General features: G+C 40.4%; 1 protein-coding gene across 1 annotated transcript in view; it reads left to right on the forward strand.

Annotated features, from left to right (window-relative positions):
• The window catches only part of LOC120046953 (short transient receptor potential channel 3), a 48,820-nt gene extending 40,637 nt beyond the window's left edge, over nt 1–8,183 (forward strand). Inside the window, exons 7-12 of the mRNA XM_038992504.1 lie at nt 1,518–1,782; nt 2,939–3,134; nt 4,068–4,277; nt 7,448–7,531; nt 7,632–7,707; nt 8,035–8,183. Coding sequence (XP_038848432.1) covers nt 1,518–1,782; nt 2,939–3,134; nt 4,068–4,277; nt 7,448–7,531; nt 7,632–7,707; nt 8,035–8,183 — 980 coding nt within the window. The remainder of the gene's footprint in view (nt 1–1,517; nt 1,783–2,938; nt 3,135–4,067; nt 4,278–7,447; nt 7,532–7,631; nt 7,708–8,034) is intronic.
• The last annotated feature ends 5,264 nt before the right edge of the window (nt 8,184–13,447 follow it).

A 13,447-nucleotide genomic window follows, 5' to 3' on the forward strand; every position in this document is an offset into this window, starting at 1 on the left:
TCTGGCGTCCATGGGAACGGAGAGAAGTTGTGTGGAGATACCCAGCTCCGACACCAGGGTAGTGTCCATAAAGCTTTCGTCGGCCCCAGAGTCCACGAGCACCCGGAGAGATTTAGACCGGTCACCCCACAACAGGATAGCATGGAGAGGAGTATGAGTAATAGGAGATGGGCGACTCCCTGTATGGCCCACCGGCGTACTCATACCTACTGATGAGCCTGGGCTTTTTACTGGACAGGTGGATATGTAATGTCCTTATGGTCAAGGCTATGAGATTGTCGAGGTCCAAGGGCAGCTCCCGGGCTGCGAGCTCATCCTTAATTCCCTCTGAAAATCCATGAAGGAACGTGTCGAACAGGGATTCCGGGTTCCAGGCACTCTCGGCAGCTCTCGGCAGCTACTGCGTAGTCTGCCACACTACGGGAGTCTTGACACAGTTGAAGTAGCTTCCAAGCCGCCTCTCTACCTGACAGAGAATCGAACACCTTCCTTACTTCCGCCACGAAATCCTCCAGACTAAAGCAAAAATTATCTCAGCGTTATAAGAGACGCTATCTTTGAACGGTCCGACGGAAACAAAGAGGGCTGCAGCTCGAAAATGAGGGAGCATCCCCAGCGTAGCGCTCTGGAGGAGGTAAGTGGGGTTCTCGGGAAGCCAGGGGAGATGCACCCCGGGGAGCGGGGTTACTGAGAGTCTGGGAGGTTTTCGTTGTGGCTTGCTGCCTAATAGATAGTCCGCTGAATTGTTCAAACAATGCACTGATGGCATGGTCATGGTTTTCCATGGTGTGGAATCCTTCCATAAGGTTATGTAGTAACTCCTTGTGTCTTCCAATGGTGGCTCCTTGTGAGGAAACAGTGTTGCAGAGCTGGTCCGAGTCTGGTGGGTCAGTCATGGCCAGTTTGTACTATCATGACTCAGGATGAGACCCAGATGCAGATACGTGAGGTAGATGGTTCAAGTCTCAGGGGCAGGCAAAGGCAGGTCGAGGACAGGCAGGGGTTTGTAATCCTGGTAGCAGTTGGCAGAAGTAGACGGCTGGCAGGGTCAGGACAGGCAAAACAGGTCGTAACTGGAGAAAGACGCTGGCACAACTTGACAAGACGAACTGGCAACAGACAAACAGAAAACGCAGGTATAAATACACAGGGGATCAAGGGGAGAAAATGGGAGACACCTGGTGGGGGTGGAGACAAGCACAAGACAGGTGAAACAGATCAGGGTGTGACAAGCGCTTTATTTTAATAGTCCTGTTTCATTTAGTTTGACCTGATATTTACTGAGAAATTAGGTTTATTGGTGCATCCCAAAGAAACAAAATACACATTTTAGGGGAATTATGTAATTACCATTTGCTGCGTTATTTCAAAGCCTGCAACGACCTAGTGAGTCTGTAAAACAAAGTCTAACCCAACCATTGTGTCGAACAATCCTATTGCGCCATGCATTAAACACATTGTACAAGTTGCTATGAGTGATAAGAAAACAACTGACTGTTACCCCTTCCTCCACGTAGCGAGGGACAAATGGCTGCCGTCAGACCCCCAGCTGATCTCAGAAGGACTATACGCCATCGCCGTGGTGCTGAGCTTCACACGCATCGCTTACATCCTGCCGGCTAACGAGAGCTTCGGACCGCTCCAAATCTCCCTGGGCCGCACTGTCAAAGACATCTTCAAGTTCATGGTCCTGTTCATCATGGTCTTCCTGGCGTTCATGATTGGCATGTTTATCCTCTATTCTTACTACTTGGGTGCCAAGGTCAACCCGGCATTCACCACGTGAGTGATTATAGCAGACACTGTGACCACTTTATGAGGACACTTACTTGAACAGACGTATGGGGAGACACTTATGGGGACAGTCTCGGTCAACTTGTGTAAGAGAACGTTAATTGATGAGCTCTGGAGTCAGTGACAGGAACTGCTTCATACACAGTTAGTAGGGAGGCTTTGTATACATTCAACCTTACTGTTTTGTCCCCAAAGGCCCTGAAATGAATACACTCCTAAAATATGAGACTAGAGAATAAGTTTGATACACATTTATCAAGTAAGAACCTATCTACTGCCATGAACCTTCATAAAACATTTAAACATCGACAAATGCGCTCTCCATTCATGTCGAGAGCTCTTTTCTTCCTTTATTGAGTCCAATCAAGAAGCGCCAGCTCATTCAGTCTATCGACTCAGTCAGTGTAGTGCAGTATGAAGTAGAAAAGGGCCCACCTTGGTCTCCCTTTCTAAGAGTGCCTCAAAACGGAATTGTGGCAGCTCAGAAAAAATAACTAATTTCACACTGGACTGGATTCCCTCCAAGGTTACTCTTTCCAAAGTGAGAAAATGAAATCCTTTCCATTGTTATGGTTTATTGTTTTCCTCAATTGTCTCGGTGTCCATATTGTATTTTATTAGCCAAGCTGGCATGGCATAAATGGATCACACACTTACAAATGGAACACACACTTATGTAACATTGCCAAGAGTCCCAATGGTCATTTCTGCCCTTACCAAGGACATCTGTGGAATTCATATAACACAAAATATCAAATACAGTGACATCACCTGAAAAGAAAAATAATTTCAATGCAACAATTCCCATGAAGCTATCCTTCAATCTTGTTGTTAATTTTCTTCAAAGTCACTTTGACAACCAGAAGACTATATACCAGGATAGTATTAAGCAAAACATGCTAAGATATTTGGTTCATTCCTCATACATCATATAGCTACATGTCTGCCCTTAGAAGTTAGGCTACACAGGAAGTGACTTCTTAATCACATCACTTTTTTAAAAGTAGCACTCTGTTATCGCCTGTCACTTTGGGCCTAAGCCAAATGTAGTTTGTGGTCTCACTAGGGCACAGCCACAAATTAGAAACCGCTACAACTAATCAGCCTGTCCTGTGACAATCCCCTTCCTTCCTTGTCATCACAGGGTGGAGGAGAGCTTCAAGACTCTGTTCTGGTCTATATTTGGGCTGTCAGAGGTGTCCTCCGTGGTGCTCAAATACAACCACAAGTTCATTGAGAACATCGGCTACGTGCTCTACGGAATCTACAACGTGACCATGGTGGTGGTGTTGCTCAACATGCTGATCGCCATGATCAACAGCTCCTATCAAGAGATCGAGGTGAGTTACTTGTGTGGGGTGAAGTTACCCCAGCCTAGACACTGATCTTGGGTCAGTTTAGCATTTCCCCCAATAATGGTTAGGATTGGGGAACGGGAAGCAGATCCTAGATCTATACCCAGGGGAAAACGTCACCCTGGGGAGGAATCAGTGGCATCTGTACACCCCGCCATTTCATTTGGTTATAATTATAGGGATAGTGTATTTTGGGGTAATCTGTTTGTTGTTGCTGTGGTTTTTATATAATGCTGTATGTAGCACAGTATGCCCTAAGCAACGATGCTCTGCTGTCTCTAATTGTGAAACATCAGGGGCTCTGCTATGAATAGCTCTGAAATCAATCATTTCAAGATTATCCTTGTTATGTGTTATGGGAATATTTTTTGCTATTTCCTACTTGCCTCATATGACCGCAGTACAGCCGTGCTAAAGCCACAATGAATCACACCCCCTCATGTATTATTGCTTTAATCAATTATTTGGAGATGATCCATGTTATGTATTGTGGGAATTTCCTTTGGTAATCCGCAACACAAGATACAAGAAGTGACATGAGGCCTCTGCTGTAATTTCCTATCAGAGACAACAATAGCTTGTGACTTTTTGATGGCAGTATTAGGCTAATAGTGTTGTCTCTCATAGATTAGGCCAACAGCAAATGAAGTATTTGGATTTGGATTTATTATGGATCCCCAGCCAGCAGCTACTCTTTCTGGCGTCCGGCAAAATTAAGGCAGTTATACAATTTTAAAAACATTACAATAAATTCATAACATCCCATGAGCGAGACAGAAGTGAACAGGTTATCATTAGTTCAAACAGGTTTCGGATAATGGTGTTTGTAACAGTTACTGAGCTAGTCTCACTATGTCAATCTCTCGACTTCCAGGGGGTGTTTACTCAGAGAATGAAATAACTCTACTTATCTCTCAGGATGACGCGGACGTGGAGTGGAAGTTTGCGCGCTCCAAACTGTGGCTGTCCTACTTTGACAACGGCAAGACGCTGCCTCCTCCCTTCAGCATCGTTCCAACTCCCAAGTCCTTCTACCACCTCATCAGGTGGATAGTTGGCATGCTGCATTGCCGACGACGAAGCCTGAAGAAGGACGTAGAGCTGGGAATGGACAGTTCGAAGTCCAGGGTATGGATAGATAGGTGTATTTATGGGTGGATGGATTCATTCATTCATCAAATCATCTATTGATTCATTTGTCCATTCATTCATCTCTCTCTCTCTCTCTCTCTCTCTCTCTGCATTGTTTTGATTATAAAAATACACAAGTTCGCTCCAGCTGGACACAACATTTTATGCGGAGATCTGTTTATGGGGGTTATGATTTGTACATTATGTAATGTATATTCTTGCATGATTTCTCAGTACTGACTCTGGATGGTCATCATTTGCACTCACCTCTTAATGACCCTGGAGAGGATCAATGGCTTTTGCATTATGCCTGTGGCTCGCTATATTTAAATTGCAAATAAATATGAACGCTATCCACCTAAAGAGAAGCCTCTTGTATGCATTGGAGTCTGGAGTACTAGTCTAGTAAAAGAACATGGAATATTATTCAAGCCCTACATAAAAGATAATAACATCCAATTTATATGTATGGAGTGTTGAAATCCCCTTTAAGACAGGTTTGATGCCTGTCTCTAATATAATCCTTGGAGGATATCATCTGTTCAATCAGCAGGCCCCCCATGGCACACAATAATAGTATCAAGATTCATATGTGGCTGGGGTCTCTCTCTTTCTCAAGCTCTCTCTCGGTCTCTCTCTGTCTCTCTCTCTCAATTCAATGGGCTCTATTGGCCTGGAAATGTATTTACATTGCCAAAGCACGTGAAATAGATCATAAATGAAAGTGAAATAAACTATTTAAAAAATGAACAGTAAACATTACACTCAAAGGTAAAAAAGGAAGAGAAATTTCAAATGTCATATTATGGCTATACTGTATACTGTGTTGTAAGGGTGTGCAAATAATTAAAGTACAAAAGGGAAAATAAATAAACATAAATATGGGTTGTATTTACAATGGTGTTTGTTCTTCACTGGTTGCCCTTATCTTGTGACAACAGGTCACATGTTGCTGCTGTGATGTCACTGTCACGCCCTGACCATAGTTTGCGTTATGTTTCTATGTTTTGTTTGGTCAGGGTGTAATATGAGTGGGCATTCTATGTTGTATGTCTAGTTTGTCTGTTTCTATGTGTTTGGCCTGATATGGTTCTCAATCAGAGGCAGGTGTTAGTCGTTGTCTCTGATTGGGAGCCATATTTAGGTAGCCTGTTTTGTCATTGTGGGTTGTGGGTGATTGTTCCTGTTCCTGTGTTTGTTTTCACTATACGGGACTGTTACGTTTTCGTTCGTTTGTCGGTTTATTGTTTTGTTCGTTCCTCTACTTCATCACCCTCCCGGATCCGGGATCCTCCTCATCAAAAAAGCTGACTAGCATAGCCTAGCCTAACAGGACAGGGATATCATATAATATAATTTTCATGAAATCACAAGTCCAATACAGCAAATGAAAGATAAACATCTTGTGAATCCAGCCATCATTTCTGATTTTTAAAATGTTTTACAGCGATAACACTATGTATTTCTATTAGCTAACCACAATAGCCAAACACACAACCGCATATTTTCACCATGTTTCCACCGCATAGGTAGCTTTCACAAAACTGACAAAATAGAGATAAAATTAGTCACTAACCAAGAAACAACTTCATCAGATGACAGTCTTATAACATGTTATACAATACATTTATGTTTTGTTCGAAAATGTGCATATTTAGAGCTGCAAATCGTGGTTATACATTGTGAATACGTAGCAAAATTTCCCCAGAATGTCCGGAGATATTTTGGACACTCACCTAATCTGACCAAAGAACTCATCATAAACTTTACATAAAAATACTTGTTGTATGGCAAATGAAAGATACACTGGTTCTTAATGCAACCGCTGTGTTAGATTTTTTTAAATAACTTTACCACAACATACATGTTTTTAAGAGAAAATAAAATTGTCCATTAAAATAACATACAATTGATCCGAAATACAGTGTAGACAATGTTAAAGTTATAAATGGCTATTGTAGCTGGAAACGGCAGATTTTTAATGGAATATCTATAGGCGTACAGAGGCCCATTATCAGCAACCATCACTCCTGTGTTCCAATGGTCGTTGTGTTAGCTAATCCAAGTTTATAATTTAAAAGGCTAATTGATGATTAGAAAACCCTTTTGCAATGATAGCACAGCTGAAAACTGTTCTGATTTAAAGAAGCAATAAAACTGGCCTTCTTTCGACTAGTTGAGTATCTGGAGCATCAGCATTTGTGGGTTCGATTACAGGCTCAAAATGGCCAGAAACAAAGTACTTTCTTCTCAAACTCGTCAGTCTATTCTTTTTCTGAGAAATGAAGGCTATTCCATGCGATTAATTGCCTAGAAACTGAAGATCTCATACAAAGCTGTGTACTACTTCCTTCACAGAACAGCGCAAACTGGCTCTAACCAGAATAGAAAGAGGAGTGGGAGGCCTTGTTGCATAACTGAGCAAAAGGACAAGTACATGAGTGTCTAGTTTGAGACAGACGCCTCACAAGTCCTCAACTGGCAGCTTCAATCAATAGCACCCCCAAAACAGTCTCAACGTCAACAGTGAAGAGGTGACTCCGGGATGCTGGCCTTCTAGGCAGAGTTGCAAAGAAAAAGCCATATCTCAGACTGGCCTATAAAAATATAAAGATGGGCAAAAGAACAGACACTGGACAGAGGAACTCTGCCTAGAAGTTCCGCATCCCAGAGTCGCCTCTTCACTGTTGACGTTGAGACTGGTGTTTTGCGGGTACTGCTGCAATAAATGTAAACTCTAAGATGGCAACCTCACTCTCTCCCATGTAAAACAGTGGATACAGTTACTATTTTAAGTTATAGCAGTAGATTTATCAACAGCGAGAATGAATGGTGCTAGTCAAGGAACAATTGAGGCCTTGACAAATATATTGGACCTAGTTATCTGGCTGCCCGCACCTAGGTATCTGGGTGGCTGGCTAGAAAGCTAGTGAGGTTGCAGGCAGGTGGATGGGGTTTGAGTGGGGAATGGGTTGGGGTTCTTTATATGCATTTATTTTATTGTTTTTGTATCTCTAACCCCCCATCTGAAAAATAAAATTGACAAAACTAAATATAAAGTTGATCAAACAAAAAGACTCGTTAATCATTGGTCATTATTTTCATAACGGTTGATTGAGTATGCAGATAAAATATCCAAATGTGTTTGTGCATGTCTGTGTTTGCAGCTCAATCTCTTCACCCAGTCCAACCTGCGCATTGCAGAGTCCCACAGTTTTAACAGCATCCTGAACCAACCCACTCGCTATCAGGTGACCTCTCCGTCAGTCTAAAATATCATGTTTAGCCTAAATGTCACATTAACATAATAGCATATAGGCCTACATTTGACATTTTCCTTTCTTGTTGCAGCAAATCATGAAAAGACTCATAAAACGCTACGTGTTGAAAGCACAAGTGGACAAAGAAAATGATGAGGTCAATGAAGGTAATCTTGCATCTTAACTTTTACTCTGAAGTACCTCATCTGAAATTGTCTTTGAGAATCTGTTGCAGTGTTTACACAATGCCAATAATAAACAATTCAGGGGTAGGAAGAGGTCTGCATACTGGTCAAATTCCACAGGGTTCTCATTGGCGTTTGAAGCCAAATAAACCGTGCTAACTGTATTGTGCACTTAAAAAGATTATGGAGAGTAGATCAGTTCAACATTGTCATGCAGTGAATATTGCATTTGAGAACACTTAAACTGAATTCTTCAATACAAACCACTTGAACAGAAATTACATTATTTCTCTACATATTACTTTGCAGGTGAGCTGAAAGAAATCAAGCAGGACATCTCCAGTCTACGGTATGAACTCCTGGAAGACAAGTCTCGGGCTACAGAGGAGCTGTCCTTTCTTATCCAGAAACTGAGTGAGAAACTGAAGCTAGGCCCTACAACACGCTTCTACGAGTGACCCCACCGCCACCTCACAGTACAACCAAGCAGCCAATGTCCCAGCATTTCTCCACATACCCCCTGGCCAGGTTGTTTTGTAAAAGTCTTCTCTTTGCAAATCAAAGTGTATTTGTCACATGCGCCGAATACAACCTTACAGTGAAATGCTTACTTACAAGCCCTTAAAACTAACTTCATGCAAACCTGTTGGTTAACAGACAAGAACAGCACAAGTAAAGGCAACAGCAAAAAGGATTGTTGCCTCACTATTTTGGTGTTCGGAGAAGTTGCCCTTAGACTGATCTTGGGTCAGTTAAGCATTTCCCCACTAATGGTTAAGATTAGGATTGCGAGAGGGGAAGCTGATCCTAGATCTGTACCCAAATGAAACTTTACCCCAGAGCCACTATTTTACATTAAGACAAAAATGGTGTTACTGTTATAGATATTTATATATCATTACTTATTAACATCTTTTAAGTAAAAAAAATTGTGACATCTTTCATAAGACATACTTTAGACAATGGTTGTTTAGTACTGGTTTTATGTTTCTTTCTCTCGTTATAGATTTATAACCAAACAGTAGGATTATTTGACAATATTTCCTCAAATTCTCTCATAAGATAATCAGTCATTGATTAATGTCATTATTATGTTTGTTCCTGAAATCCACCTAGTTGCAAAGCACCTTTTATTTTCTACGTAAACACTGTTCTTGTTGCTCGAGTGCTATGGCTATTTTGGGGTTCTTACATTGCGTGTTTTAAAGTTGTGTCCAGCCGTGGTCCTGGAAAGTGTACATCAGAATACAGTAAACAGTACAGGGGGATAACCAATGATCTACAGGACATTTGTAAAGTATTCAGACCCCTTGACATTTTCCAAATTTTCTTACGTTACAGCCTTATTCTAAAATTGCTGAAATCGTTTGACAAAACCCGTCATCAATCTACAAACAATACCACATAATGACAAAGTAAAAACAGGTTTTTTGATTTCTGCAAAAAAACTATACATATAAAATATATATTTATTTTTACATACAGTACCAGTTAAAAGTATGGACAAACTTGCTCATTCAAGGGTTTTTCTTCATTTTGACTATGTTCTACATTGTAGAATAATAGTGAAGACATCAAAACTATGAAATAACACATATGGAATCATGTTGTAAACAATATTTTATATTTGAGATTCTTCAAAGTAGCCACCCTTTGCCTTGATGACAGCTTTGCACACTCTTGTCATTCTCTCAACCAGCTTCACCTGGAATGCTTTTCCAACAGTCTTGAAGGAGTTCCCATATGCTGAGCACTTGTCTGCTTTTCCTTCACCCTGCAGTTTAACTCATCCCAAACCATCTCTAATGGGTTGAGGTTGGGTGAATGTGGAGGCCAGGTCATCTGATGCAGGACTCCATCACTCTCCTTCTTGGTCAAATAGCCCTTACACATTCTGGAGGTGTGTTGGGCCATTGTCCTGTTGAAAAACAAATGATAGTCCCACTAAGCGCAAACCAGCTGTTGAGATGTGTCTGTTACTTGAACTCTGAAGCATTTATTTGGGATGCAATCGGAGGTGCAGTTAACTCTAATTAATTTGTCCTCTGCAGCAGAGGTAACTCTGGGTATTCTTTTCCTGGCGGTCCTCGTGAGCCAGTTTCATCATAGTGCTTGATGGTTTTTGCGACTGCACTTGAAGAAACTTTCAAAGTTCTTTAAAGTTTCAGCATTAACTTACCTTCATGTCTTAAAGTAATGATGGACTGCCATTTCTCTTTGTTTATTTGAGCTGTTCTTGCTATAATATGGACTTGGTCTTTTACCAAATAGGGCTATCTTCTGTATACCACCCCTATCTTTTCACAACACAACTGATTGGCTCAAATGCATTAAGAAAGAATTTCCACAAATTAACTTTTTACAAGGTACATCTGTTAATTGAAATGCATTCCAGGTGACTACATCATGAAGCTGGTTGAGAGAATGCCAAGTGTGCAAAGCTGTCATCAAGGCAAAGGGTGGCTACTCAGCTGTCAACAATTTTTTGGTACCTACATGATTGCATATGTGTTATTTGATAGTTTTGATGTCTTCACCATAATTCTACAATGTAGAAAATAGTAACAAAAGAAAAAATGCTGGAATAAGTAGGTGTGTCCAAACTTTTGACTGGTACTGTAAGTATTCACACCCTTTGCTATGAGACTCGACATTGAGCTCAGGTGCATCCTGTTTCCATTGAGCATTCATGGTATGTTTCTACAACTTGATTGGAGGGCCGTCGTGAGGGACATGACCAAGAACTCGATGGGTTCCTCTGGAGATGGGAGAACCTTCTAGAAGAACAACCATTTTTGCAGCACTCCACCAATCAGGCCTTAATGGTAGAGTGGCCAGACGGAATCCACTCCTCAGTAAAAGGCACCTGACAGCCTACTTGTGTTTGCCAAAAGGCACCTAAAGACTCTCAGACCATGAGAAACAAGATTCTCTGGCCTGATGAAACCAAGATTGAGCACTTTGGCCTGACTGCCAAGTGTCACGTCTGGAGGAAACCTGGCACCATCCCTACGGTGAAGCATGGTGGTGGCAGCATCATGCTGTGGGGATGTTTTTCAGCGGCAGGGACTGGGAGACTAGGCAGGCTCGAAGGAAAGATGAATGGAGCAAAGTACAGAGAGATCCTTGATGAAAACCTGCTCCAGAGTGCTCAGGATCTCAGACAATGACAATGACCCTAAGCACACAGCCAAAACAACGCAGGAGTGGCTTCAGGACAGGTCTCTGAATGTCCTTGAGTGGCCCAGCCAGAGCCGGGACTTGAACCCGATCGAACATCTCTAGAGAGACCTGAAAACGGCTGTTCAGCGACGCTCCCCATCCAACCTGACAGAGCTTGAGATGATCTCCAGAGGATAATGGGAGAAACTCCCCAAATATAGGTGTGCCAAGCTTGTAGCGTCGTACCAAACAAGACATGAGGCTGTAATCGCTGCCAAAGGTGCTTCAACAAAGGGTCTGAATACTTACGTAAATGTTATATTTCAGTTTTTTTGCTCAAATTTCTAAAAACATGTTTTTGCTTTGTCATTATTGTGTGTAGATTGATGAGGGGAACTGTTTCATCCATTTTAGAATAAGGCTGTAACGTAACAAAATTAGGAAAAAGTCGAGATCTGAAAACTTTCCGAATACACAGTATATAAACTCTGGATTGCTGATAAAAGACTTTGAAGCCACCGTTCAGTCATATTGGTACTCCCCAGTAGAAGCAGTCCTCCATAGGAATGAATGGAATGCTACAGTATTTCAAATAAGTGTTTCAAGGACAAAATTACATGTATTTAAGTCTTGTTTTGTTGTAGTGGGGACAGTAACATTTAAAACTTTCAAAAAATTATATTTATTTGTATATTTATTTTTAGCTCACATATAATTTGAAAGCATGCATTAAGAATAAACGTGGCAAAAACAAATGTAGACATTAATAAATACATTTCTATACCTTCCAAAATATTTGTTACAATGGTGGGGGAGTGCCAAGATGGAGGCATTGGACATAACATAAAGCCTGCAACACTTTCATAAGCTGTACATTAAGATTCAGAAATGCTTATGGCAACAACCACAGTGTTGTCATTGCATACTATCCCTACTAGGTACTGTTTTAGGTGTGTAATGAGAGCATACCCTTTCAAAAAAGTACAACAATGTACCTGAACTCAATGTAAGCATTTGTAATAGATCGTTAAGAACTAAGTAAATCTAACATTATCAAAGATCATGTAATAGCCATCTGACATTATCAAAGATCATGTAACGTTATCAAAGAGTTATGATATACAGTAGTTGTCATTCCATCCTAGATGGGACTTGGTTAAGCATTCCTCTCAGGTCAAATGTGATGAATTCTATATAACACATTCTTATATTCTATGATATAACACATACTTTTGTGGTTCATCATTCCTTTTAAGTGACTCATACTGCATTTATGCCAAATGCACCATACAAGGCTATGTCCAATACATTGCCAACTCATTGATAGAGGTGCTTGTGTGGGTAAACCTATTTTCTCTGTGTAGCCCTGATGTGAAATTGTGGATAGAAAGTGGAAAATTGCCTCTTCGGGACCAGATTTGGTTTACACTTAAGCATTTATTGGTATAATAAAGAGCTTTAGATTTCCTTAATGATCTATGCAGGATATACCATTCCTTTCGTCTGATATCTATATTGTAATTATACTAGGGAACAGAAACATGCATTTGATTATATATTGTATTTCATAGGAAGTCTTTCCATAGGATGTTCTTAGACACTGTAAATAAAGTTTATTCTAGCTCAATAACTGTAACATTTCAGTCATGGTGGAATTTTCTCTTTTTAATGATCTATTTTTGAGTAGAACAGAAATAGTTGAAAGCGAATGTTTGTAAACATGAAAATCGATAGCTGCTGTGTTATAAAAAAGGCTTGAGATAAGCAATGGAAAACCTCATATAATATATCTCATAACACATGTAATATTATCAGAGACCTCTCCACTAATTTTGGATAGATGTACCAACTATTTCTTGGGGACAAGCTTACATAAATTTTTTTGTTACAGTAGGATATTCTTCACATTTAAGCTATGTATTTTCATATACCCATATATATGATTTTATTTTGATGGCTATAATTACATAATTGTACAATGAGATGATCTAGAAACTATATGGTGATGCATATTTTTAACCTGTTTTCTATATAAAATGCCTTTGGAAAAATGCAGAGTTGGATTGATTTTGTTGTATAACAATCATGTTTTGAGTAAATGTAAGACCAAGGTATTAAGTAGCAAACCCCAGATTTGGGACCAGACAAGTACTCCATAGAGAGTCTCGGGAACATTAGCACTATATAAAAGGACAACCTTAGGAGTGAAAATACACTCTCCTCCTCTTTGGGCACATAATGCAAGTTATTATGAGAAAATAAACATTGTGTAATATAAATCCAACATAATACATGTATTACGATCATGTTTTGTCATGAGTAAATGTAATACTAAGATATCAGGCAGCAAAGCCATTATATAGAGTATATACCTGGTAGTACAGCATCACCATGAGGGGAAAGTAAAGACACTTACTTTACATACGGTATGTTCCTGGCAACCAGTCAGATCCAGTAGCAGCTGGTTTTTCTCAGCTAGAGGGCAGTAGTGCGCTATAGAAGATTAGGATTTCTGACATACGCTGCATTTGTCAGCAAGTGAGAAGTAGGATATTACCAC

This window comes from Salvelinus namaycush, chromosome 5, assembly GCF_016432855.1.
Source record: "Salvelinus namaycush isolate Seneca chromosome 5, SaNama_1.0, whole genome shotgun sequence".
Taxonomy (NCBI): Eukaryota; Metazoa; Chordata; class Actinopteri; order Salmoniformes; family Salmonidae; genus Salvelinus; species Salvelinus namaycush.